This window comes from Rutilus rutilus, assembly GCF_951802725.1.
Source record: "Rutilus rutilus genome assembly, chromosome: 4".
NCBI lineage: Eukaryota > Metazoa > Chordata > Actinopteri > Cypriniformes > Leuciscidae > Rutilus > Rutilus rutilus.
This window is the reverse complement of record NC_140212.1, coordinates 15,316,969-15,339,840: the sequence shown is the minus strand read 5'-3', so window position 1 is coordinate 15,339,840 and position 22,872 is coordinate 15,316,969. Positions and strand designations below refer to the sequence as shown.

Here is a 22,872-nt window from a genome sequence, read left to right as displayed (position 1 = left end):
GAACATTTTGGTTCCTAGTGTAATTTAGAATGATTCAACAGTGCATGTTATTCCAAAGAATCAAAATTTCTCTTAGGAATATTTTATCAAAATATAATATAACTTACTCTGGGCCAGGAAAATGTTAACCAATTGCCAAACAGTTACAGCAATGCAGCTTTTCTAAAATGTCGACAGTAGTTAACAGTATTTAAATGCCTGATAACATTAATGTGATAAAGGTTACAGCAATAATGGCAAATAACGTTAGATCTTAAAAAACCTCCTCAAAGGTTGGTGCCGGCTGTGCCATTCTGGTATGGAACTCCCACTTTTCATAATCAAATCAGTTCCCGAAGTCCCACCTAACATTTTCGCTCAATGAATATTATTTTTGAATCACAAATGTCACATTATTGAAGTAAAATGGCTTGTGAATGCAATTTGATGTTGATAATTATGTTTTTGTAATTAGCATATAGAGCAGAAAGTGAGCCATCGGTGGGATCACCCCATCACCTCTGCGTGCATCTCCAGAGAATATGTCAGGACTCTGTTGGACAAATACTCAGAGAGCAGGGTAAATATGGCAAGGGGTGTCTCTCTCTCTCTTTTATTTATTTTTATAAACACAACTGCATAAAAGAGGATTGAATATCTGCCAAACAACTGAAACTAATACTTGGATGAAACGGATTATTAGACTTGACGGTGAATGAAATATTACGACGGCTGTTCAGACATTGTATTTTTTCCTGAACAAAGAATAAAATGTTTTAATTCTTAGGAATCTGAATCATGATCTTGGCTCTTTGATTGGAGCAAATGCTCCCATTTTTACTAGCTAAACACATGCTCTTTTTTTAGGACTCTGTACTGTTGGACTATGGCAAGTCAAGTTTCTATCCTGACTTTCTGCCTCTAAACTACCTCGCCAAGATTCTCTCGAACAGGGAGGAACAAGGTACATGGTTTCAGAGATAATTTCATAAAATATGTTCTGGGTTAGTAAATGTTATTATTTACTGTAAGGTAATGATCGTGTGGGTGTTGTATTTCAGCTCAGAACCCTTTTGAAGAGCAGGAGAATGTGGATGTCAGGTTTGTGGAGGAGACGGCCTTAAAGCAGACTCTAATCAAGCTGGGATACGAAGTCAAGTAAAAACAGCCAAGTACAAACCGAAAAAGTAGTAAAAACAGAAACATGGGAAATTAGGGGAAAAAGTGCCCCTGGCCAAAGTACAAAGCTTGGTTCATTTAGGTGACTGTAGTAATGTAATAATGTAATAAATTTCTGTTTTGGGGAGGTCATACAAGAAACTGAAGCACACAATCAAGCTGTTGACCAAAGATTATTTCCTGGCTGTCAAGTGTGCACTTTAAATATCACATTTTAGTGCCCATGTGGACACGTACTGACTCTACTGATGCCAATACGTATGGGGAATGTTATGCACTTTTCTATGCACACAATGGAAGAGGACCAAGAAAAGACACATAAAGGGATTTTTTTTTTTTCAGATGTTGTATGGAGTCAAGTGGGTTCATCTGTAAATATTTCACATACAAGAAATAAAAAATCATATATTCTTTGGACTCTTCATTTTGCAAAATAGGATTCTTCTTGTCGATAGTAATTTCCTGAAAGCTTATTTTAGATTGCTGCCTGTATGTTTGCAATTATGCTGTTGAGCCTCTAAGGCATGGTATTCACTTTGTAGCTGTTTTTAGATGGTTATTGGTTACTTTTCTTTAAAGTACATAAGGTGTATGAAAACCACACTATTAATGAAGTTGATTATTAAGCCACAGTTGTGTCTAAATCAGGGGTTGTTGAAATACTAATATACAAAACCATCTAAATGATTGTCAAGATTATCCATGCGATTATTAAGCGAAGCATTTTCTTGCCTCCAAATATTGGACACTATTACAAATGCAACTATTAAATGCTGGAAATTGTTTATTTTCAACATTCTGAATATTATTTTTATTTTTTTAAGATGGCTTATAGGGGGAAAAATTTAGAAATTGTCCATATTTCTATTTTGAAATGGGGCCTGTGCGTATGTGTGTATATATATTTATATATACACTGTAGGATGCACAGTGATTAACAAAAATAGTAGATTTTTTTTGGATGAATAAGACTCTTTAAACCAATTAAACAATTCCACTAAATGTCCCATTTGGTTCTGTGATAAATGTCCCTGTATAATTCAGCTGTGCTTGGCTCCAGAGGGCACAGTATCATGTCTAACTCCTCTCCCACCCATCGGCTCTGGCAGATCTCTAAAGAATCTCTTGGAATTCCCAGCATGCCTCCAGCAGAAGCTTCATTGCATTGGCTGCTAAGCCTAGAAATTAGACCCATATGACAAACAAGTCTCATGTTAACATCACTAGTTCTGAGGAAATGGACCAGATTCCTCAGAAATGGGAGCACATCTGGACATTTAATTTTATGTCTGTAAGCATCATCAGTTTGCAGGTGTGACTTACGCTAGATCTCAATAGGTTTGGGTTTTGGTTTGCGGATATGACGAATGTTGACACCAGGTTCGGAGGGTTTAAAGGGGGCCAGGACTCCATAGTGTTTGGGCACTGGCAAAGGATCATCAGTTGGGATGTAAGCATTGGGTCGAAGCTCAGCTGTGGTGTAAACACCGTTTGGAAGCTGGTTCCACTCGTCTTCCTCAGCCATCTAACAAACATAAACATAGAAATACATTCGTATTACACAAACGTGATGTTAATAGCCCTGTGGTTGAAATATTTACCTATATATTTCAATTAAAGTACGAGACATCAGTGCTTTAGCACAGACCTGATCCGACACATTGACCTTATAACGGTAGGATGAGTTTACATAAACCAATTGTGACCGAGAAGTTCATATGAGGTCAAATCTCATGAAAACACTTACTGTAAGATTTGAGTCATGTGTGCCTGTAGTGTGTGTTTAATTTATATTATGTCTCTTTGATGGCATTTGGAGGCTTACCCTGGCTTTTTTCTCTGCGTCTGCCTGGCGTCTGTGATTATCTCGAAGGTAACGCAACCACTCGTTCTCTACGTTGTCTGAGGGGGGCAGGCCCTGCTCCACACGCCTATGACTCAAGTCCAGCTGTAGTTCCTTTTCTTTCATCTGCTGCTCTAGGGTCATACACTCCGCCTGCCGCATGGACAGCTCCGCTACCACTGCCATCATTTTATGAGTGCGCTCTCTGATTTGAGCCTGCAGCTCATTCACCTAAAAAACATTGTAAATGAGTTTGATACAACTACTGGCTACTTGACCTTCTGTATTTACAGTAACACAGTACATGAGTTTGACGTTTAGTTAAGCTGAAGGATTGGCAACTGATGTCTTTTTGGAGATAATGAGGTCTGCATGATGTTAAGGCATCAGGGTTTTTTTTTCTCTTCTTGCTGGTCACCACTTGATGTCCAATGTAAATTCTGGGTCCTGAAGCAAAACTAGTCTAGGACTGATCTAAACCAACCATGAGCTGTGTGTTAGAGTAAATGTGTGAACTTACTTTCTTAGCCAGATGCAGCGTGTCTTCTTTACCGTTCTCAGCTTTGATTTGGATGCGCTGAGAAAGGCGTGTAACCTGCTCATACACAAGCTCCATTTCCAAGAGCTGAGCCTCTTTATCTACCAGTTGCACCTCAAACTAAACACACACACACACACCAGTGAGCAAAATTTTTACCTACTGTATATGAGTGCATATTTTTCTAACCATATAAAACCGATCTGTGTAGTCATTTTATGGAAGATACTTTAATTTAATCAGTTCATTAACATTCTCAATCTGAGAATTTTTACATTGAGAATTTCTTACCTAATACATTCAAATTAAGTCAACATCGTCTCATGTTATACATGTGTAAAAGAGTATATATTAATATGTACAACACAAACTAGGTCTAAAATATAAATAATTATTGAAAATAATTCAATAATGGAATATCATAAGAAATAAGGTGTTACAAATAAAAAAAGTATATGGCCAATCTGTTATTACCTGTTCAATCTTCTTGATGAGCTCCTCAGGAGATGCATCTTCTCTACTAAGTTTTCTTGCTCTGCAATGGTCCACTTTTAAAGTCACTTCTAGACTAGTCAGTCTGTCTTTCGTCTCAGACAGCTATGGCATAGAAAAACAGCCACACCATCAGGGCACCGTTAAAACAGTGGACTCATTTTAAACCCTTATGCTCTCATTACACAGATATACAGGCTGCATAAAGAATTTATTTTATTTACAGTTTTTCTCGATTGCTTAAACACTATAACCAGGTTTTTGAACTAAAATTTCAAAACCATAATGCCATTTATCAAAAAGCACACCCATTTCTCTAAACTCTAAACTCTATTCCCTGTTTTGACACATGAGTCAGATTTGTTGAACTGTCACTGCAAAACTCTACACACAAACCCCTTCATTTCTCATTGCTTAGACCATGTTGTCATTTAGAAAGCACTAGCATTCAAAATTGTTCACTCAAGTCAGCACAGCTTCAGCTCAGTTAGCACACAATTACCCAGGTGGAAACACTAAGAGTCCAAATTTAACACACATCAATCAGAACCTTCAATAGATATATAAAAGGGCCCAAATCAGTTTATTGCGTTTTGGAACAATGGATCCAGAAAGACATGAAGGAAGAGGGATAAGAATGAGGAGGAGGAAGGGCAAGGGCAAGAAGACAAGCAGTCTCAGATGAAATTCAAGCTATAGTTGCCCATGTCTTTATCAATGGTATGACTATGAGGGAGGCTGGGCTACGAGTAAGGCCAAATTTGAGTCGCTTTACCGTCGCCTCGAGAACCTTCAGGGAGGAGTGGTGGCAAACAAAATTCTTTCACTGAATAAGAGACAAACATTTCCAATAGTCTTTGATGAGGTGTATTTTTTTGCAAGAAAAGGTCAGCAGTCATACAGTCACACAGAGTGGCTGCAGAGTGTGACAGTGAAGGGAGGGCATCCTTTCTCCTTTATAGTCTTGACTCCCAGAATGTTATCTTTCAGGCAAATGATGGTATTTCAACCATATGTGGAACATTCTTAGACGTATCCATCATATTGTATCCTTGAGTGGAGGCCCTCCTGTCATGACCAACACTCTTTACCAATCCAATCCAATTCGAATTCCATATTAGAATATGGTTTGTGTGTGCTCTTTTACTGTCATATGTTGGTCACACAAATCTTACTGTAAGTAAATATAAAAAAATAATTAGAGGAGAGAGTAAAAAAAAAAAGAGGAAAACAGGAAAAAAAAAATATTTTTGAGTGTGTGTGTTTTCTGTGTATGTGCCAATGTATCCACTGGTTGTGTCTTTTGTGTTCATTATGTGAAAAGGTTTGTGATGGGGGGAACCACAAGCAACATAACTTACCAGTTTTGGAAATGTTGTTTTGAATTTATTGCACCAGTGTCTTAGACTATGTTGTAGTGTGTGTGATTTTGAGGGCTTGTGTGTCCTGTCTGAGGTCAAAGTTTGGTTTTTCAGCAAGAGTGAATGGTTTTGAGTGTAGAGCTTCATTTTGACCTGAAAATATGATGTTTGGGGAATTGGGTGAGACGTTATGGATTTGTGTTTATAGTTTTGAGAATACGAGGCATAGTTTCAAGAAATGTGTTTAAGCAATCGAGAAAAACTGTAATGCATCATTAGAATTTAATTTATTTTCTGTCTTATTTATTGATAATATAGATCCTCTGTAGGTGTGGCCCCATCTAGAGAGTAAACTTGTCTGTTTATTAGTCATTTAGCTGGTTTGATGGCGTCAGGCTGGCGGCAAATGTCATTTTGCTCTTCAGTCACTACAGACTGTGGGGCTTCCAGGCTATGCCACAACAGAGGAATCATCTGGTGCCAATATGTTTGTTGTACTCATCTGAGGGCCAAATGGTTTGAAATGTCTTCACAAACATAACAAAGCCAATGTAATTTGTTAACTGATGTCTTAAATCATTTGCTTATACTGTACATCATAATTTAAAAATACCCACTGGCTAGAACCTCTGGTTGGGACAAAAGCTTTTATTGTCTCTTAGGCCATGGCAGGTGTTAAGCATCTCAGAAAAGCTGAAACATTGATCTAGATGTCTATCTATGTGGACTTGATCTGGGAGAGATATATGATATTAGTGCTATGTGAGACTACAGCCAGGAAGTGCAACACACAAGCCAACACACCAACATGAAACACATTGCCGTGACAGGCCAAGGGCTGGAGTTAAAGGTCATCATTTAGTTCTCTGCAAAAGAAATGCAGGAGTCTTAATCCTTTGTTTCTGCTTGGCGGTTTCCCTGGCATTCCATGAAGAGTAGGATGAATTGTTGCTTGTTCAGGGACTTGTTCAAGTACAGGACATTTTGTGATACCCAGTAAATGAAAGGTCATCACATGTCTGTGCCTACGCAGAAAAATATTTCTTACCTATTAGTTCTTCCCATTTTGATGTGTTGAACAGCAACTCCAACAAGTTTTTTTCTTTGTCAAATTTGCTGCAAAGTCCATTAAACTACCATTCAAAGGTTTGGGATCAGTACGATTTTTTTATGTTTTTGAAAAAAAGCTCTTATTCTCACGAGACTGCGTTTATTCGATCAAAAATATGGTATAACAGTAATATTGTCTCAGGTGATCCATTTGAAATCATTCTAATATGCTGATTTGGTGCTCAAGAAACATTTCTTATTATTATTACAGTTGAAATCAGTTGCAGATTATATGTCTTTACTGTCACTTTTGATCAATTTAATGCATCCTTGCTAAATAAATGTAATCATTTATTTCAAAAAAATCTTACTGATCCTAAACATTTGAATGGTAGTTGACATTTCCAGTGTAGCCATAATGTGTTGGATATGTAAATGTATAAATGTAAATGTAATGAGAAATATTGCACTTAAACCATAGTTTGGCATTGTAAACTATTGTTGGCAGTGGCTGGGGACATAAGAAATTTTTACCCCTGACTTTACAGCCCTACAGAAGTATGAAGAACTAGTGACATGAGCTAATATTTAAGTGTTTATTTGGTCTGCTCTAATGTAGTAGCTGTTGATATGAAGAGACTCCATAAAACTCCAGGATGGTTTATTTCACTTTAATCTCTTTTAAAGGGAACTATAAATGGTAAAAAGAACACATCTGTGGGTACGATTGGCATCTTAGAGAGCAATACATATTTGGAATATTATATACAATCTAACCTTTACTTACATTCTATTTACTGCATTATAGTGTGTTTGTTTACTCAATGTTTATATTGTTGGACCTTCTTTTTGATTTATGTATCTATGACAGATCGTCTCTTTGGCTTCTTCTCCCAATCTCATGCAAAAGTTGGCAGACCCTCTGTAATTGTATATATATTTATTTTTTTTCAGATAGAGGTTGCACATTGATTTCAGAACTGGGTTGCAAGTACCTGTATCTGTAATAAGATGCTCTCTTCCTCCAGGGTCCGTTTGATTGACAACTGTTTCTTCTGCAGGTTGGTCTGTCTTTCTTGCTCTTTCTGTTCAATTTTCAGGTTGCAGATTTCATCCTCCATGTTCTGTATCTCTAAGTTGCTTTTTTCAGTCATTTTAACCAGCTCATTTAGCCTCTCGTAGAAAACACACAATTCCTGCTCTCTTTCTACAAGCTGCACTTCCCTGGCAACACAAACACACAAACAACATACAAAGTTATGGTGCAAATGCAAGACAGATCTGTAAACTTCCCTAAACTCTCTCTCACCGCTTGTTGCGTTCTTGCATGGCGGCATCATAGCTCTTGCAAATACGCAACCGGTTTTGCTCCAGCATGTCGACTGTGTCCTTGAGCTTGCTGAGGTTCAATTTCTGCTCCTCTCGTTTCTGGTGCATTTCCTGCAGAACCTTTAACCCCCGTATGGTTTCATCCTTCGTATGGTCTCTGAGCTTTAAGCTTTGAGAGAGCTGTAGATTGGAGTTTTGCAGCAACCTAGAGTGAACAAATACAAGATTTCTAAAGGTGCAGTCATATTAGTGAAATTTTGGAGAAATTTAATGGCCCAAAGGTCCATTGTCTATTGTCAATAGTATAGCGATGTATGAAGATCAATGCGGTGAATCCGCGTGGCGTGACCAACATTAACCATTGCAAAATCTGCGTTGGGAAATCTTTCGCTGTCACACACCTTAATCTGTTCTCATGGTATCTCTGTGTTATGGAAACCTTATCTGGTAACCCTTTACAATAAGATCTTATTTGTCACCATTGTTAATTTATGAATTAACTAACATGAATCAACGCTGAAAATAATATTTTCACAGCATTTATTATGAACCTTTGTTAACAATGTTGGGGAAAGTTACTTTCAAAAGTAATGCGTTACAATATTGCGTTCCCTAAAAAGTAACTGATTGCATAACTTAGTTATGTTTTATGGAAAGTAATGTCACTTTACTCGTTACTTGAAAAAGTAATCAGATTCCGTAACTTTGACGTACATAACGTTACCCCACAACACAGTTTGTTAATGTTAGCTAATAAAAATGTTTGCGTTCTTATTAGTTCACAGTGCATTAACTAATGTTAACAGATAAAACTTTTGATTTAAAAAAAAAAATAGTAAATGCTGAGATTAACATGATGTAATGATGCAGAAGTACTTTGTTAGTTCATGTTAACTAATATAGTTAATTAATGTTAACAAATGAAACTTGTAAAGCGTTACCCGATATCTTATGATGTGTGGTGCAAAGAAAAATTACTAGGCATGTAACGTGATAGCTAAGGTACTTGTCTTTGTTGATAGCAGTCGATTGCAGATTCTTTTTATTTTCTTCCAGGTTATCCAGCTTCTCTTTCACCTCTGCCAGGTTCTGGTTTGAGATGTGGATCAGGCTCAGGTATTTGTTCCGCTCAGCCTTGGTGACTTCATACAGCTTAGCAAACACACCCAGCCTAGTGAGGGTAAGATTGGATTTAAGAATGCATTTACCGAGCAGACAATAGGCTAACAAAGTGGATTCATTCTAAATCAGGTAAAAGAGCCAGTGATTTTCTGTTTGAATAATAGGAAAAATGGACATAATAATAAGAATAATAAGAAAATAATAAAAAAATTATTGCTTGTATTTTAGTTCAATTTCATCCCATATATACAGTTCATGCCAATCTCCAGTAAGTACCTTGAATGGGTCTCTTGAGTCTGTTTCAAGTGTTCTTGAATAACCATTCCTTTCCGCTGCAGATCTTGTTTGGAGCGCTTATATTTTAGCTGCAACGATATTCATATCAATCACCAAGCATTAGGAAATAGTTTACTCAACCTCATGTTGTTCCAAACCAGCATGAAAAAAAGACAGAAGTTTAAATCAACGTAGACTTTAGACCCTTGGCCCTTTGTATACTTAATTTTGTAAATCATACAGGTTTGGAATGACATAAGGGTGAGTAAATGCTACAGGATGTAATTTATAGTTAAAAATCAATAAGTTGGTTGCTCTCATAGTTAGATTTTTTTGAGCTCAGAAATAAATGAGTGATGCTGATGTAACTGTTTTGGATTGAGTTGTACATAAAGGGATTAACCTGCGCTTTGAGCAGCTCATGGCTCTTCTGGTCTCTCTCATCTGCTTTGATAAGTATGAGATGCTGAAGGTGATGAAGCTCATCTCTACACCGATAGGACTCTTTAATTAAAGCCTGTTCCTGCTCCACATACTCTTGAACCAGCTGGACCTCCAGCCCTGCCATAGATTGCTACTCACAAACACACACACACACACACACACACACACACACACACACACACACACACACACACACACACACACACACACACACACACACACACACACACACACACACAACACACACACACGCACACGCACAAGCACACACATTAAACATACAAATGTGATACTGAATCTTGCCAAACAGTTCATAGATAATGTAAACTTCAAGCCACTTGTCATAATGTGCATGGTACCTTGCTAATCAAACTGCGTTTTAGGTTTTCCACTTCCTTTTCCAGATCTTTTCTTTTCTGCAGTAAGCTGTCACCTTCTGGGACTGTCTCTCTCTGCACAAAAAATTTACATATATGAAATAACTATAAAATAATTAGCATGATGTTGTTTAAAATAGCTTATAGAGTACAGCTTGTTACTTCCCAAAAGTTTCATATCTATGATTAAAAAGTAACTTTTTGGGGGCTTTTTCCATTTTAATGAAAAATTATAGGGGAGCGTGATGTCTGTGCACTAGTGCTGCAATAAACACAATTAACATCTTTAAAATCCAAAGGAACTAATAGTTCCTGTTATTATAAAATGACCATGATGACCATGACCATGATTCATCAGTCTTTCCGTACATAACGTGAGAACGAAATGATTCCACAGCAGTTCTGAAATGCAGGACGTCACAAAATATTTGTGTCTGCAGTAATTGTTTTAAATGTTGCAAAATCTGTAAAACCTGGAAAATCCTCTTACAGTATGATGTTTGATAATTGATATTATTTATTTATTTTTTATTAGGATTGAGTGTGGGTGACAATATTGTATCTACATGTGGGCTTCTAGATGTATATACATATAAGAAACTAGATTTTGTTTTGTTTTTGTTTCTCACTTGAGCCTGGGTCCTCTCATGCTGCTGTTGAGTTTCAGCGAGAGAGTCTCTGGCATGTTTCAGCTGCAGTTCATTCCTCTTCAGGATTTGCATAAGTTTGTCTTTCAGCCGTGTATCTTGGGCCAGTTTGTCATGTAGAGACTTGCACTCAGCAACAATCTCTTCCATTTTGATGTCCAGCAGACCCCTGTAGTCCAAAACAATTAATACAGTAGATTTAATTTTTTTTAAATGATTATTTTGGCTATAGACGTTTACCCAACTATGATGACTTCCGCTTGAAATGTGAAAAGGGTGCATTAATTACATAGGGGGCTTTCGCACCTGGTAGTTCTAGGAACTAGCCACCAGGATGGTTCCCCGAGAACTAATGGTTCCCTTAGGAACGTTTTGCTGGTTGCATTCGCACCGCCAGCAGGAACTCTAATTTGACGTAAGCCGTGCTTGTCGCTGTGACTTTTATTCTGACGATGCGGCAGAACTTTATTTTGATGGTGCTGAGGACGCCAGAGTCTGAACTCACAGTGCTCTCATTCTCCGTGTTCATTAGTTTATGATCTGTCTAACAGTCCAGTCTAATACGTTATTGGATAGAACTGTTATACATATAAAGTAGACAGTATGTGAAAAGGCATTAGCGTTGCCGTGTGGTTGATGTCCAGTGTTGCTGGCTGAACAGAAATACATAATCATGTTTCGCTTGGTCCCCTCAAAGTTGCGTTGGATTTTCTCCTCAGCGTAAAGGTTAAGAGTCCCATCTATCAATGTTTGTAGAGTTAGTTTCTGGAGTAAACACATAGGCTATAATCTGTGTGTTTACACACCCTTTTTAAAAATGGCGGGTGCTGGTGTTTCATGGGCGTTCTACCAATCAGTGTACACTAATGTCACTGGTAGTTCCTATATTCCTACTCTGAAGTAGAAGCTAAATTAGTTCCACCAAAGGGAGTTCCAAGAACTAAAATCGTTCCTAGTTCCTGCGGTGCGAACACAGCAAAATCAGGGTACTTCCGTCAATAGTTCTAGGAACTATGAAAAGGTTTCTCCGGTGCGGAAGCCCCTATATTTTAAAATGGGTACTTCTAAAGTGTCTTTATCTCAAAAACAGTTTAGGTGCCTTCTGATTTGAATCTGAATCCATTTGGCATTAAAGTGTGAGAAACGGTGTGAGATGACCTGTGATCCATGAAGATGGCCTCTTTTTCCTTGGTCATCTGCAGTTCATTGAGAAGTCTATCTTGTCTGTTCTCTGCAGCCACCAGCTGAGCCTTGTGGCCTGCCAGTTCTCGTACCACCTCCCTTTGGACCTCCTTCACGTTCTCGCACTTTGCCTTCATCTTCTGCTGACGCTCTATTTGCTCCATACGATGTTGCTCAATTATTGCTACCTGCTTCTCCAGCTCCCTATGACACACAAATAGATACAGTGCAGATTAGTCAGTCAAATAGAGCCAGTGCTTTGCGTAACTTGACTATAACAAGCCACATACCATTTCTTGTGGGTGACCCTGTCGATCTCCTTTCCCAGCTGAACAGGTATGAGAAGCACCTGAGCCAGCTCAGCCTGGTAAAAGACATTTTTAACATTTGAAATCCCCATCCTAAATACTACAGCCCACAGTAGTCATTAACAGGTCTTGCTTACCTCATTGCTCTCAACACGATCTTTTAAATCCTCCAGCTCATTTTGTTCCATCTTTATATGTTTCTGTTGAGTCTCCAAGCTCTCATTTAAAGTCCACACTTCCCGTCTAAGATGAACCACCTCTTCCCTTACCTCCTCACAACTGTTCTTCAGGTCTATGTACCTATTTTCTAGCTCCTGAGTGAGGACATACACAGATATGATTTTGAAACAAATTAAACACAATAAAGAAGCTGATACAGCCGCTCCTTACATTTTAGAATATTCAACTTCATTTCAACTTTGATTAGGATTATTATGATGACAATGATTATATGACTGATTTATAGATATTGAAATTAGTTCATAAGTACAAAAAGATGTAATATAAAATAAAAACGGAATGTTTTTGTGTGATTTTCTACAGGAACTTTCTTGAATTTTAGATGAAGTAGATGGATTTTACTAATCATTTGTTTTGTGTTTTTAAGTATTTGGTATCCCTAGTGAACCAGCATGAATTGCCTGGAAAACCCAATGATGTATTAATGGCCCATTATGGCCCAACAATACTTACAACCCATGTAGGTTGGTCTTGGTATTCTTTCTCAAGACAGAGCTTCTCCTCTTCGAGACTAAAAAGGAGAAATACAATTCTGTGAAACAAACTTTATGGATTTTAAAGAAATCAGGATGTGAAGCAATTCAGGCAAAAAGGAACTCAAATACGTGAGATATAAATGTGGCTTTGAGAAGCACAATATTTACACGGTAAGCACAAAGAATATTTCACAATTATACATTTGTGGCTAGGGTTATTGAACATTTTAAATTAAGCTGTGCAAAAACTTGAAGCCACATGAACAAATATTCTAGCTGAGCATTAGCACTGCTGTCAGTGTGAGCTGGACTGTCCCATCAGAAAAAGAGATTACAGTGAGCAAAAGTATGCTGTGCAAGGTGAATCCATGTCAGTTTGGCTAAGGATGAAGGATCCGCTCAGGACATAGCCACATGTGCAGAAACTACATCTGGCTGTAATATGCCTGCTATATGAATGCTTAAAGGGTTAGTTCACCCAAAAGTTTAAATTCTGTCAGTAATTATTCACCCTCATATTGTTCCGACCCCGTAAGACTTTCGTTCATCTTCGGGACACAAATTAAGATATTTTTGATGAAATCTGAGAGCTGGCTCACTCCTTCATAGGCCGCTAGGTAATCGATATCTGCCAGCCCAGAAAAGTTAGTAAAGACATCGTTAAAATAGTCCAAGTGACTAAAGTGGCTCAACCTTAAGTTTATCAAGCGACGAGAATACTTTTTGTGTGCCAAAAAAAAAAAAACTTTATTCAACTATTAATTTTCTTCTGAGTGAGTTCACGTAGTGTAACAGCGCAGCCAGTATCACACGCATCACACACATGACCAGCGTCGGCCAATAGTGAGCCTACGTTCTGACATACAACTCAGAAGTGCTGCGCTGTTACACTAGGTGAACTCACTCAGAGGTCCACACAGAAGAAAATGAATAACGAATAAATGAAGAAAATGAATAGTTGAATAAAGTCGTTATTTTTTTGTTTTTTTGGCACACAAAAACTATTCTCGTCGCTTGATAAACTTAAGGTTGAGCCACTTTAGTCACTTGGACTATTTTAACAATGTCTAACGAAGGAGTGAGCCAGCTCTCAGATTTCATCAAAAATATCTTAATTTGTGTTCTGAAGATGAACGAAAGTCTTACGGGGTTGGAACAACACGAGGGTGAGTAATTACTGACAGAATTTTCATTTTTGGGTGAACTAACCCTTTAACTAACCAATTGATACAGTATACATAAAATATATCTCTAGTACAATAGTTCTGAAATAAATGCTGTTTTTTTTTTTTTAAATGTTCTATTCATCAAAAAAATTCTGAATCATGTGAGAATCACTTTTTTTCTTGATTAATGTCTGTTGAAAATTCGGCTTTGCAATCACAGGAATAAATTACATTTTAAAATAGAAGACAGTTATTCTCAATTGCAATAATATTTCACAATATTATTGTTATACAGTAATGTATTTTTGATCAAATAAATGCAGCCTGGGTGAGCATAAGACAAAAAAAAGCGGTACTGTACATTATTAAATACAGCAGAAACACTTTCCAAGTCTGGTGGAAACCACCAGCTACATCCAAAGAATTGCAGATAGTTTTAAGTAAGATATAAATTATACCCAATATCATGACATAACTTTATTTTTTATTTTAATCCATAATTTTCCCCCACTGCTGGTTTGACTTTGATTTTCTCTTATTGAAGCGAGACTACTGAAGCACTTATCAAATTATAAAATGAATGTTAACACAATCAGTTCATTTACTGTTTGTGCTTTTTGTCAGTAACAAATATTTTATTTTTAGGGATGTTTTAATGAGTTAACATATAATGTAATGTTAGCACTGAGGTTTTTGTATTAGACTTTGGTATCCCCTCACTTTAAAAATACTTGATGAAGTTGCTTCTGCCCTATTTCAAAGTTATACACAAATGCTTTTTGCACAAGTCACTTAGAAAAATGTCAGTAAACACAGACCAGCAGCAGTGTGGGCCGTGACTCAGCACTTTTGGAGGAGAGACAAAATTTCTGGACACAGGATAGATAAAGTCAAGCCAAGATAAAGTGGCTTGGAGTCAAAGCCTTTTGGTTTGCAAGGAGACTAAATGCACCATGCACAGAGCAAGTCTTCAATAATACATATACATATCTTCTTTCTGCATGTTTTACATGGAGCTTAAGCAGAGCCACACAACTTGATGTGGTCATGCAGAGCATCTTACCACTCCAACTGGAACTGTATCTGATCATCTCTTTCTTCATCCTCCTTCAGCTGGTTGTAGTACTGCAGAAGTGTCTGTTTCAGTCTGCTGGCCTCTGTGTCCGGTCCTTCAGGAAACAGCTCGGCCTTCTCCAAATCCTGCCTCTGCTGTTCCAGCTTGGTGCGCAAGGCCTTCGCCTCCAACAGCAGACGCATTTCTGATTCCTGAGAACTTCTCATGGTTTCATGCAAGAGGTTGAAACTGGCCCTAAGACGAGCCACTTTCTCCCCACTGACCTTTCCCATGGAGAACAGCTGAAGACAAAGATGAAAAAGAACTATCAGTGATCCAACAGCCGAATAAACATTAGCCTAAATGCATTTAAAAGCTAAACAGGTTCATGGGGATTTGCTGGGACTCATTTCAGGGGTTTTAGAGTGGATTACTTACATTTGAACTCCAGAATGGAAAGCTAGGATCTAAGCTTTGAGTGTTGTTTATCTGACCACTGAAGTTGAAGTTTTCTATATAAGCATCTCTGATTATCAAAAGAGAAGTCTGAACGTGTGTTTTTCTCCTTTATAGTGGAGACAAACAAACTAAACGTGAGGTTGGAGAGATCGTACTCAAGATATGCAGTAAATATCTTCCAGATTTTAAAATGTTACGCTTGCTGTTCAGGGCTTGGATCCATCTAATGTTGAAATTCGCTATGATGCTATTATTCTATTTTGCCTTGAAAATGTGACTACACCTTCATGGTCATCTCTAATTTTCACAATCAAAGACTTTCGGCATAATGTTACAAAAAATGTATTCGCTAGAAAGTTGACATTTACTGGACATTTATCTTAAAAAGCAGCTTGTGCTTTATCAGGTCCTATATTATAGCACTTCTATTCTGAGACTTCCTGCATCAAGGCAGGAGTCTAAAGTTGGTTACTGTGAAGTTTATGGGAAATCATGAGGAACACATGTGGAGGACCAGCTTTGAAGTGAGACACTGGAGCACATTTTACAATAGGCAGCTTGGATAACATTTCTCTGTGCTGATCTAGTAGGGAAAAACAAAAGAACAGACTTTAATTTCTGCAGAAAATTGCAACGCCAATTCAATGCAGAAATAAAGAAAAGAAAAAAACTGTGAAGCTATTTCTGGCAGACGACTGATCACATCTGCACACGATTAAATAAATACTAGTTTCTTTATTACAACAAAGTCCCAAACAAAGCTTGTTTGTATTACAGCCAATACTACAGTAAAATGTAGCTTTGTGACAACACATGATCCTATGCCAATACAAACACATTAGCAATACGTAATGTAAACACAATGACGGCAATAAATAAATGATGACAGAACACCACAGCATTTACAGGAATAAATGGAAAGAAATATGACTGTTTCATTTTAAATGAATAGTTCACTCAAAAGTTAACATTCTGTCATTGTTTATTCACCCTCATGTTGTTTCAAACCTCTTTGGCTTGCTTTCTTTCTTTTAGTTAAAACATTCTTCAAAATTCTGAAGAATAACTGAAAAAACAGTTGAAACATTCTTGTTTTCTTTTCCACAGAAGAAAGAAAGTCCGGTTAGGAACTCACGAGGGAGAGTAAATAATGACATAATGTTCATTTTTGAGTAAAATCTGATTCTGACTTCATGAAAAACCTCATAAATTGCTTCACAGCACTAAACTGCTCATCTGGTTGATCTGACTCACTGAATCTTTGATTAAACTCAAGGTTAAAATTAAAGAAAAATATCATGAGTCACAGTGCTGTTTTAAGAGAAAGGGTGAGAGGTCCTTTATCCACCAAATTCTTCCTGCGTTGATGTCAACTGTGCAATTATGCAATACACTGCTGCCCCACCCACACTTTCGTTCTCTCTCTCTCTCTCTCTCTCCTCTGATATTTAATGGCAAAGCTGTTGCACTTTGACGCAGTTCTCTTTTATCCTCTCTCTCAGTTTGGATCACTGTTTTTGAGACCATGAAACTGGTGTACGTGTGCTGTTCTCTGCTGATAACGGTCTGGCAGGAGGTAGAGGCTTCTGGTAGTGGCCCTTCTGGGGTTCTAGACAGGGTGTCTGGAAGTTCCAGCTGCTCCCAGTTGAGACTGAAACCTGCTGGGCAGTGTGAAGATGAGGAGGAGTGCCCATATCAGATTCAAATACCACCGCTGACCATACAGCTTCCCAAGCAATTCCGACTACTGGAGAAGACCATGAAGGAGCTGCAAAGCTTGAAGGAGACAGTAAACAGGTTGAAGAGCTCCTGTCTGGTGTGCAGCTCGCAGCAAGTGGACCCCAACTTGCAAAAGGACAGTGGAGACCCTCCGAAAAACATCGCAGAGGAGAGTCGAGGGGAAACCAGCAAGAGAGTCTACCAGAACGGGAACGAAAGCGATAATAGCATTAATGTACAAGAAATGCAGGTAAAGATGAACCGCATGTCTAACAGCCTGAAGAACGCACGTGTGCAGATTAACTCCCTTCAGGGACGTCTGGATGAACTTAACCTCCTCAATGAGGAACATGTGAAGGATATAGTGGACAGAAAAGTTGAGAACATCACCGGGATGGTCAACAAAATTAGCAGCACCTGCACCTCAAATTGTCCAGGTCAACCTCTTTCTCAAAGTAAGTTAAATAATATATGCAGTCATAATACTATAATATAATATACATTATAATACTATGTATTATTTTACATATTTTTTAGTGCTGTCAAATAGATTCATCGTGATGAATCGTATCTAACATAAAAGTTTGATATATGTGCATATATGTGTGTGTGTATGTGTATAAATATACATATGCACACACACACACACACATATACATACATATTATTAATATAATAATAATATATATACACCCATATATTATATAAACAAAAACTTTTATGTTAGATGTGATTAATCAATTTGACCACTAATACTTTTATATTATTGTATATACATTATGTATATACCATTCATTATTACTCCAGCCTTAATCATTCTAATATGCTGGTTTGTTGCTCAAAAAATAATTCTTATCAATGTTGAAAACAGCTGTGCTGCTTAATATTTTTGTGGAAACTGTGAGGAAAACAGGATTCTTTGATGAAAAAAAAAGTGCAAAAGAACAGTATTTATTTGAAATAGAAATGGCGTTAACTTTTTTAGGACATGCAGAACTGGAGTAAACTATAGAATCATTTAGACCATTTACAAAGAAGTACCTCAATGAATGCTTTTAAGCTGCCACCTCAAACAGAGGCTATCGCACTGAAGTTTCTTCTGTTTAATATTAAGCAAGTTGCCTGCCAGTTTTGCAAATCCTCACTGAAATCTTCTGTCTCTGATTTCACAAATTTCAAAAATGAAAACCTGCTGCAGGAATCAACCCTGGCCACAGAATCACATGATGATGAAATAAATCTAATAAACTCCACTGAACCAAATTATAGAGTCTTGGGTCATCTACACAATTTTATCAAGCATCACAAGAGAAACATAAAAACATTTTATATAAATATTTTTTTTACATTTTATATATTTTATAAAGCTTTATATTTAAAACAGGGGTGTCCAATCCTGCTCCTGGAGGGCCACTGTCCTGGAAAGTTTAGCTCCAACCCCAATTAAACACACCTGCACCAGCTAATCATGGTCTTACTAGGCATACTAGAAACTTCCAGGCAGGTGTGTTGAGGCGAGACGGCCCTCAAGGAGTAGATATGGATACCCCTATTTTAAAATAAATTAAAGTATCTGATGCATGTAAAGTTATAAAGCATGCTTAAAAATCTCTCTCTACACAGACCTCCGAAAATTCACTTCACAAATCACTCCGAGAGACTGCTCTGACATCAGCGTGCTGGGGCTAAGGACAAATGGGGTGTACAATGTGACCCCTGACCCCAGAAACGACAGCTTTGCAGTGTATTGTGAGATGGAGGCATTGGGTGGTGGGTGGACTGTCTTGCAGCATCGAATCAATGGCAGCGTGAGTTTCAACCGCACCTGGGCTGACTACAAGAAGGGCTTTGGTAACCCTAAAGGAGAGTTTTGGCTTGGGAATGATAAAATCCACTTGCTTACCAAATCCAAAGACATGATCCTCCGTATTGAGCTCGAAGACTTTGAGGGCACACGTGGGTATGCCAAGTACGAACAGTTCTACGTGTCGAATGAGTTCCTCCGTTATCGGCTGTCTATAAGTGGGTACTCTGGGACTGCTGGAAACGCTCTGCAATTTAGCAAACACTTCAACCATGATCAGAAGTTCTTCAGTACGCCGGACAGAGACAACGACATGTACCCCTCAGGGAACTGCGGGGCGTACTACGGATCGGGCTGGTGGTTTGATGCCTGCATGTCAGCAAACCTCAATGGCAAATACTACAAAGCAAAGTACAAAGGGAAGAGGGATGGGATCTTCTGGGGCTCGTGGCACAACCTGACTTCTGAGTACTATCCAACCAACTACAGGCAAACTTTTAAAAATGTCAAAATGATGATGAGGCCAAAGAATTATGCACCCTAAGCCAAATTGTGTATAATTACAGAATTATTTTGGGGGTACTGATCCTCAAGAATAACTGATAAATAACTGATACATCACAAGTCCTCGGATATTAGCAGAACTGCATTAAAAAAAATCTATAAAGCTCTGTATTTCACATATTGCAAGGCATATAGGAATACAATCCAGCTTCTATTCTAAATACCAGGACTTTGATTTATGGTCTGGTGTGTGTGTGTGTGTGTGTGTGTGTGTGTGTGTGTGTGTGTGTGTATGTGTGTCCACGCGCATGTGCTACTGCCATCTTCTGTTTAATTCGTTTACTACACCACAGCCTTTATAATACTCCTGATAAGCTTTGTTTTTCTTTTGGTGGGAGTCATGGGACACATTGAGCAGCTTTTTAATGTGCTTTAATGTAATTATGACCTTTACTGCAAAATAAGTAATCCATTACTCCATTTTCCAGGAAGACTTTTTAAAATTTAAATGCAGAAAAAAATGCGCAGACAGACTAAAGGCTCATAGGGTTGTTAAAAAGAAACTGTGACATTGAAGGAGGAAATGTACAGTATTTATTTTCAAAGCATGGGATCATTTCTTTTAAAGAATATTTTAAGTATTGCTGTGTGACTAGGCAGACCTTTATGAATGATTTTGTTGTTGTTTTCTTAAGAGTATGACATTAATAAATGTATTTTTTTAATCATTATTAGCCTACTTTTTCAGAAAAAAAAAACTTTATATTGGAGAATTTATATCAAACATCTCAATTTGTGATTTTAAAGGTACATTCATAATTTTTATGAAACAAATAAAACTAATCTAAACGTTGCGAGTTGAATACTGTGGTTGATTCAAAGCTTTCTCACACAGTCAACCATCATCTGAGTGTCGCATTATGTTCTGTTTAGTGTTGTTTTCATGACTTTTCATGGACATTGTATCATTTACATTGCAATGTATCATTTACATTGCAACCTTTTATTGCAATGTAAATGACTGATGATCGATGCAAAAAGTATGTTATTGACACCAAGAACAAACAAATGTATTTATTATTATTATTATTTCAAAGAGCTTCTACCTGCTCCAGGCATTGCAGGGCTGGATTTGATGATATGACAGCAGGTTGTTCATGATGTGAATCTGCCTCTGGAGCTATTGCAGAGATGGGCGTGAAGCCTTCGTTCTCCTCCTCCTCCTCCTCTGATGGAGAAGAGCTCCGCCCCTCTGCATGACTCATGAGCTACACACACACACGCATTTACTTTTTAAATGATATTTTAATCAGCTAAAATAATTCATGAATTATTTGCCACTGCTTTACAAACAATTAATTTTGACTCTTAAATCTTAAACTATGCCTCTGCGTGATTTGGAGCACGTTTGTGGCAGGTTTCACTGCAGGAAGAATTGCACGTCATTTTTTTGTATCAAATTTTTTCTGACATGCTTTTAAATATGCAAATGAGGCATTGTCTAATCAATTTCCAGAATAGGAACCTGAAGAAAGGATTTTTACAGAGGGGATTTTGCATTTTCCTTTTTTATCACTCCATAAATAAGAAAATACTGTCAACAGCCAGAAAGAAGAACGTCACCATGTTTTTTAGGGAAACAATGTTGTATGCAGGTGTAGACAATTAATAATCAACCTTTCCTCTAATTCGACTCAAGCGTTTTTGCTAATTAGTGTATCATGAGTAAGTTAAGTTAAACATTTGGCTGAAAAAAAGCTTTTTAAACGATTAAGTTACGTGTCACAATAACAGACTACAGTCACAATGGCTCAACATAACGCAGCACCAACGGACGTCACACAAAGTCATTCAGGTAACGTTAAGTTATTAATAGTTTTAATTGTAAACCAGTATTTTAGTCATATTAAGCCGGTTTGTATCTAACGTTATGTGCCACTGTGTGTTCATTTTCAAGTTCTCCTGACCGCTTATTCACAAAAACGGCTTTTAATACAAGTATTTAATGTAAGACTTAGTTTATTTTGATTCAGACCTTACCATGTTGTTGTAGTTAATCGTGTTATCTCTTGCGACTCTATTTTTAAAACTTGCCTTAAATGTCTGTTCTTTTGCCGTGAAGTCTTTAAATCTCTGCAGTTTCAGTCACTGTTTAGGTGCGCGCGACACGGTCTCCTTAGCAACTGCTCCAGCCTGCGCGCGTGGTTGCTCCTCCTTGGTAAACCTTTTTGACAGTTTTTCTTTCTATTTATCTTTCATTTTGCGCAGATACGAAATCGGATAAGAGGCGCATGGATGTATTTAAACGTAGAAAGCCGTTAACGTTCTCGCCGAAGCGCAAGTACGGTTTGGCCGTCATCTCCCCTCTGCAAAAACACGACAGCCGAGAAACTGGTAAGGAATAAGGATGCTTTTCCATGCTGTATAAAATACAGCTGTAAGTAACTAAAACCGATCCAAGTTTAATATAAAGAGGTTGATGCCCTTGAAAAGTGTGCACTCTTTGGATCAGAATTGTATACTTGCATATTTCTGCAGTGTGTAGTAGCCTATGCAATCTGTTTGAAATGTTTAATAGTGCATAATATATCAGCTAAAAACAGTAATGTTAGACAGTAGTATGCAGTGCAGTATTCACCTCAGTTTGACCCAAAGACTGTAAAAGGTTTGAGCATCCTGACTGCACTGGCCTGGTGCTATCACAAGTGCAAATGTACATCACCATTGTGAAAGTGCACCATTTGTGACAGCCTTTACCGGATTCACTTGTGACTCAGTCTTTGCAGATGATAGCTCTTCTGGAACATCCTCACCTGCTCATTCAAATTACACATTAGAAGAAATCACCTTTGAAAGGCCCAGGTACAAAGGTGAAATTCACTTTCAACAACGTTTCGGTTATGCTTTTAAGAAATAATATAATTCATTACCTGATCTGCAGGCGTAGACGTCAAAGATCGTTGACCTTGACTCGGGTTCAGCCTTTCTCTTTTGATGCGCGTGATTCTATGCTGAGAGTCCGACGAGAGGAGATATTGCAAGAGGTGCGAGAGATGCGCCAGATGCAAGAGCAGCTATGGGTGAGAGTGTTGTCCTCTGAAAAACCTGTTACTCTGAAAACACTAACTGTTCTAATTTGTGTAGATCAATCATTTTGACTTGTTTTCCAGAGTTCATCATTTAAAGCCCATCCGGTGAGAAGATACAAACCTTTTATTCAGCCCAAGGACCATTCGAGACCCGTTCACAACAGTCTGAATAACGTTTAACAGATTTAAGTTTTGTCTTTTTAAATGTTTTAATAAAAATAAACCCTTTTTGTA

General features: G+C 37.8%; 4 protein-coding genes across 5 annotated transcripts in view; 3 read left to right on the top strand and 1 right to left on the bottom strand.

Moving 5' to 3' along the window:
• gsap (gamma-secretase activating protein) overlaps positions 1–1,568 on the top strand; it is a 15,176-nt gene extending 13,608 nt beyond the window's left edge. The window contains exons 29-31 of the mRNA XM_084406247.1: positions 455–559; positions 847–943; positions 1,041–1,568. Of these exons, the coding sequence (XP_084262373.1) occupies positions 455–559; positions 847–943; positions 1,041–1,141 (303 nt within the window). The 3' untranslated portion in view covers positions 1,142–1,568. The remainder of the gene's footprint in view (positions 1–454; positions 560–846; positions 944–1,040) is intronic.
• Positions 1–21,752, bottom strand: part of ccdc146 (coiled-coil domain containing 146) — a 22,236-nt gene extending 484 nt beyond the window's left edge. The window contains exons 1-18 of the mRNA XM_084406246.1: positions 21,644–21,752; positions 20,656–20,817; positions 15,073–15,365; positions 12,821–12,878; positions 12,265–12,441; positions 12,110–12,183; positions 11,796–12,023; positions 10,620–10,806; positions 9,973–10,065; positions 9,573–9,743; positions 9,170–9,258; positions 8,778–8,942; positions 7,752–7,976; positions 7,438–7,666; positions 4,014–4,136; positions 3,522–3,659; positions 2,984–3,232; positions 2,482–2,683 (exon numbers count right to left, since the gene is read on the bottom strand). Coding sequence (XP_084262372.1) covers positions 2,483–2,683; positions 2,984–3,232; positions 3,522–3,659; positions 4,014–4,136; positions 7,438–7,666; positions 7,752–7,976; positions 8,778–8,942; positions 9,170–9,258; positions 9,573–9,743; positions 9,973–10,065; positions 10,620–10,806; positions 11,796–12,023; positions 12,110–12,183; positions 12,265–12,441; positions 12,821–12,878; positions 15,073–15,365; positions 20,656–20,814 — 2,859 coding nt within the window. The 5' untranslated portion in view covers positions 20,815–20,817; positions 21,644–21,752 and the 3' untranslated portion in view covers position 2,482. The remainder of the gene's footprint in view (positions 1–2,481; positions 2,684–2,983; positions 3,233–3,521; positions 3,660–4,013; positions 4,137–7,437; positions 7,667–7,751; positions 7,977–8,777; positions 8,943–9,169; positions 9,259–9,572; positions 9,744–9,972; positions 10,066–10,619; positions 10,807–11,795; positions 12,024–12,109; positions 12,184–12,264; positions 12,442–12,820; positions 12,879–15,072; positions 15,366–20,655; positions 20,818–21,643) is intronic.
• fgl2a (fibrinogen-like 2a) lies at positions 16,971–20,402 on the top strand. The gene is made up of 2 exons (XM_084407406.1): positions 16,971–17,696; positions 18,865–20,402. Exons 1-2 carry the CDS (start codon positions 17,048–17,050, stop codon positions 19,587–19,589), a joined length of 1,374 nt encoding a protein of 457 aa, XP_084263532.1. The 5' UTR covers positions 16,971–17,047; the 3' UTR covers positions 19,590–20,402.
• sinup (siaz-interacting nuclear protein) lies at positions 21,282–22,872 on the top strand. Of its 2 annotated transcripts, none has more exons than XM_084406253.1 (5): positions 21,282–21,404; positions 21,818–21,943; positions 22,336–22,411; positions 22,491–22,629; positions 22,720–22,872. In XM_084406253.1, the coding sequence occupies exons 1-5, from the start codon at positions 21,356–21,358 to the stop codon at positions 22,816–22,818; spliced, it is 489 nt and encodes a 162-aa protein (XP_084262379.1). In that variant the 5' UTR covers positions 21,282–21,355; the 3' UTR covers positions 22,819–22,872. The 2 variants fall into 2 exon arrangements, with proteins under 2 accessions (XP_084262379.1, XP_084262378.1); XM_084406252.1 differs by having other exon boundaries at positions 22,327–22,411.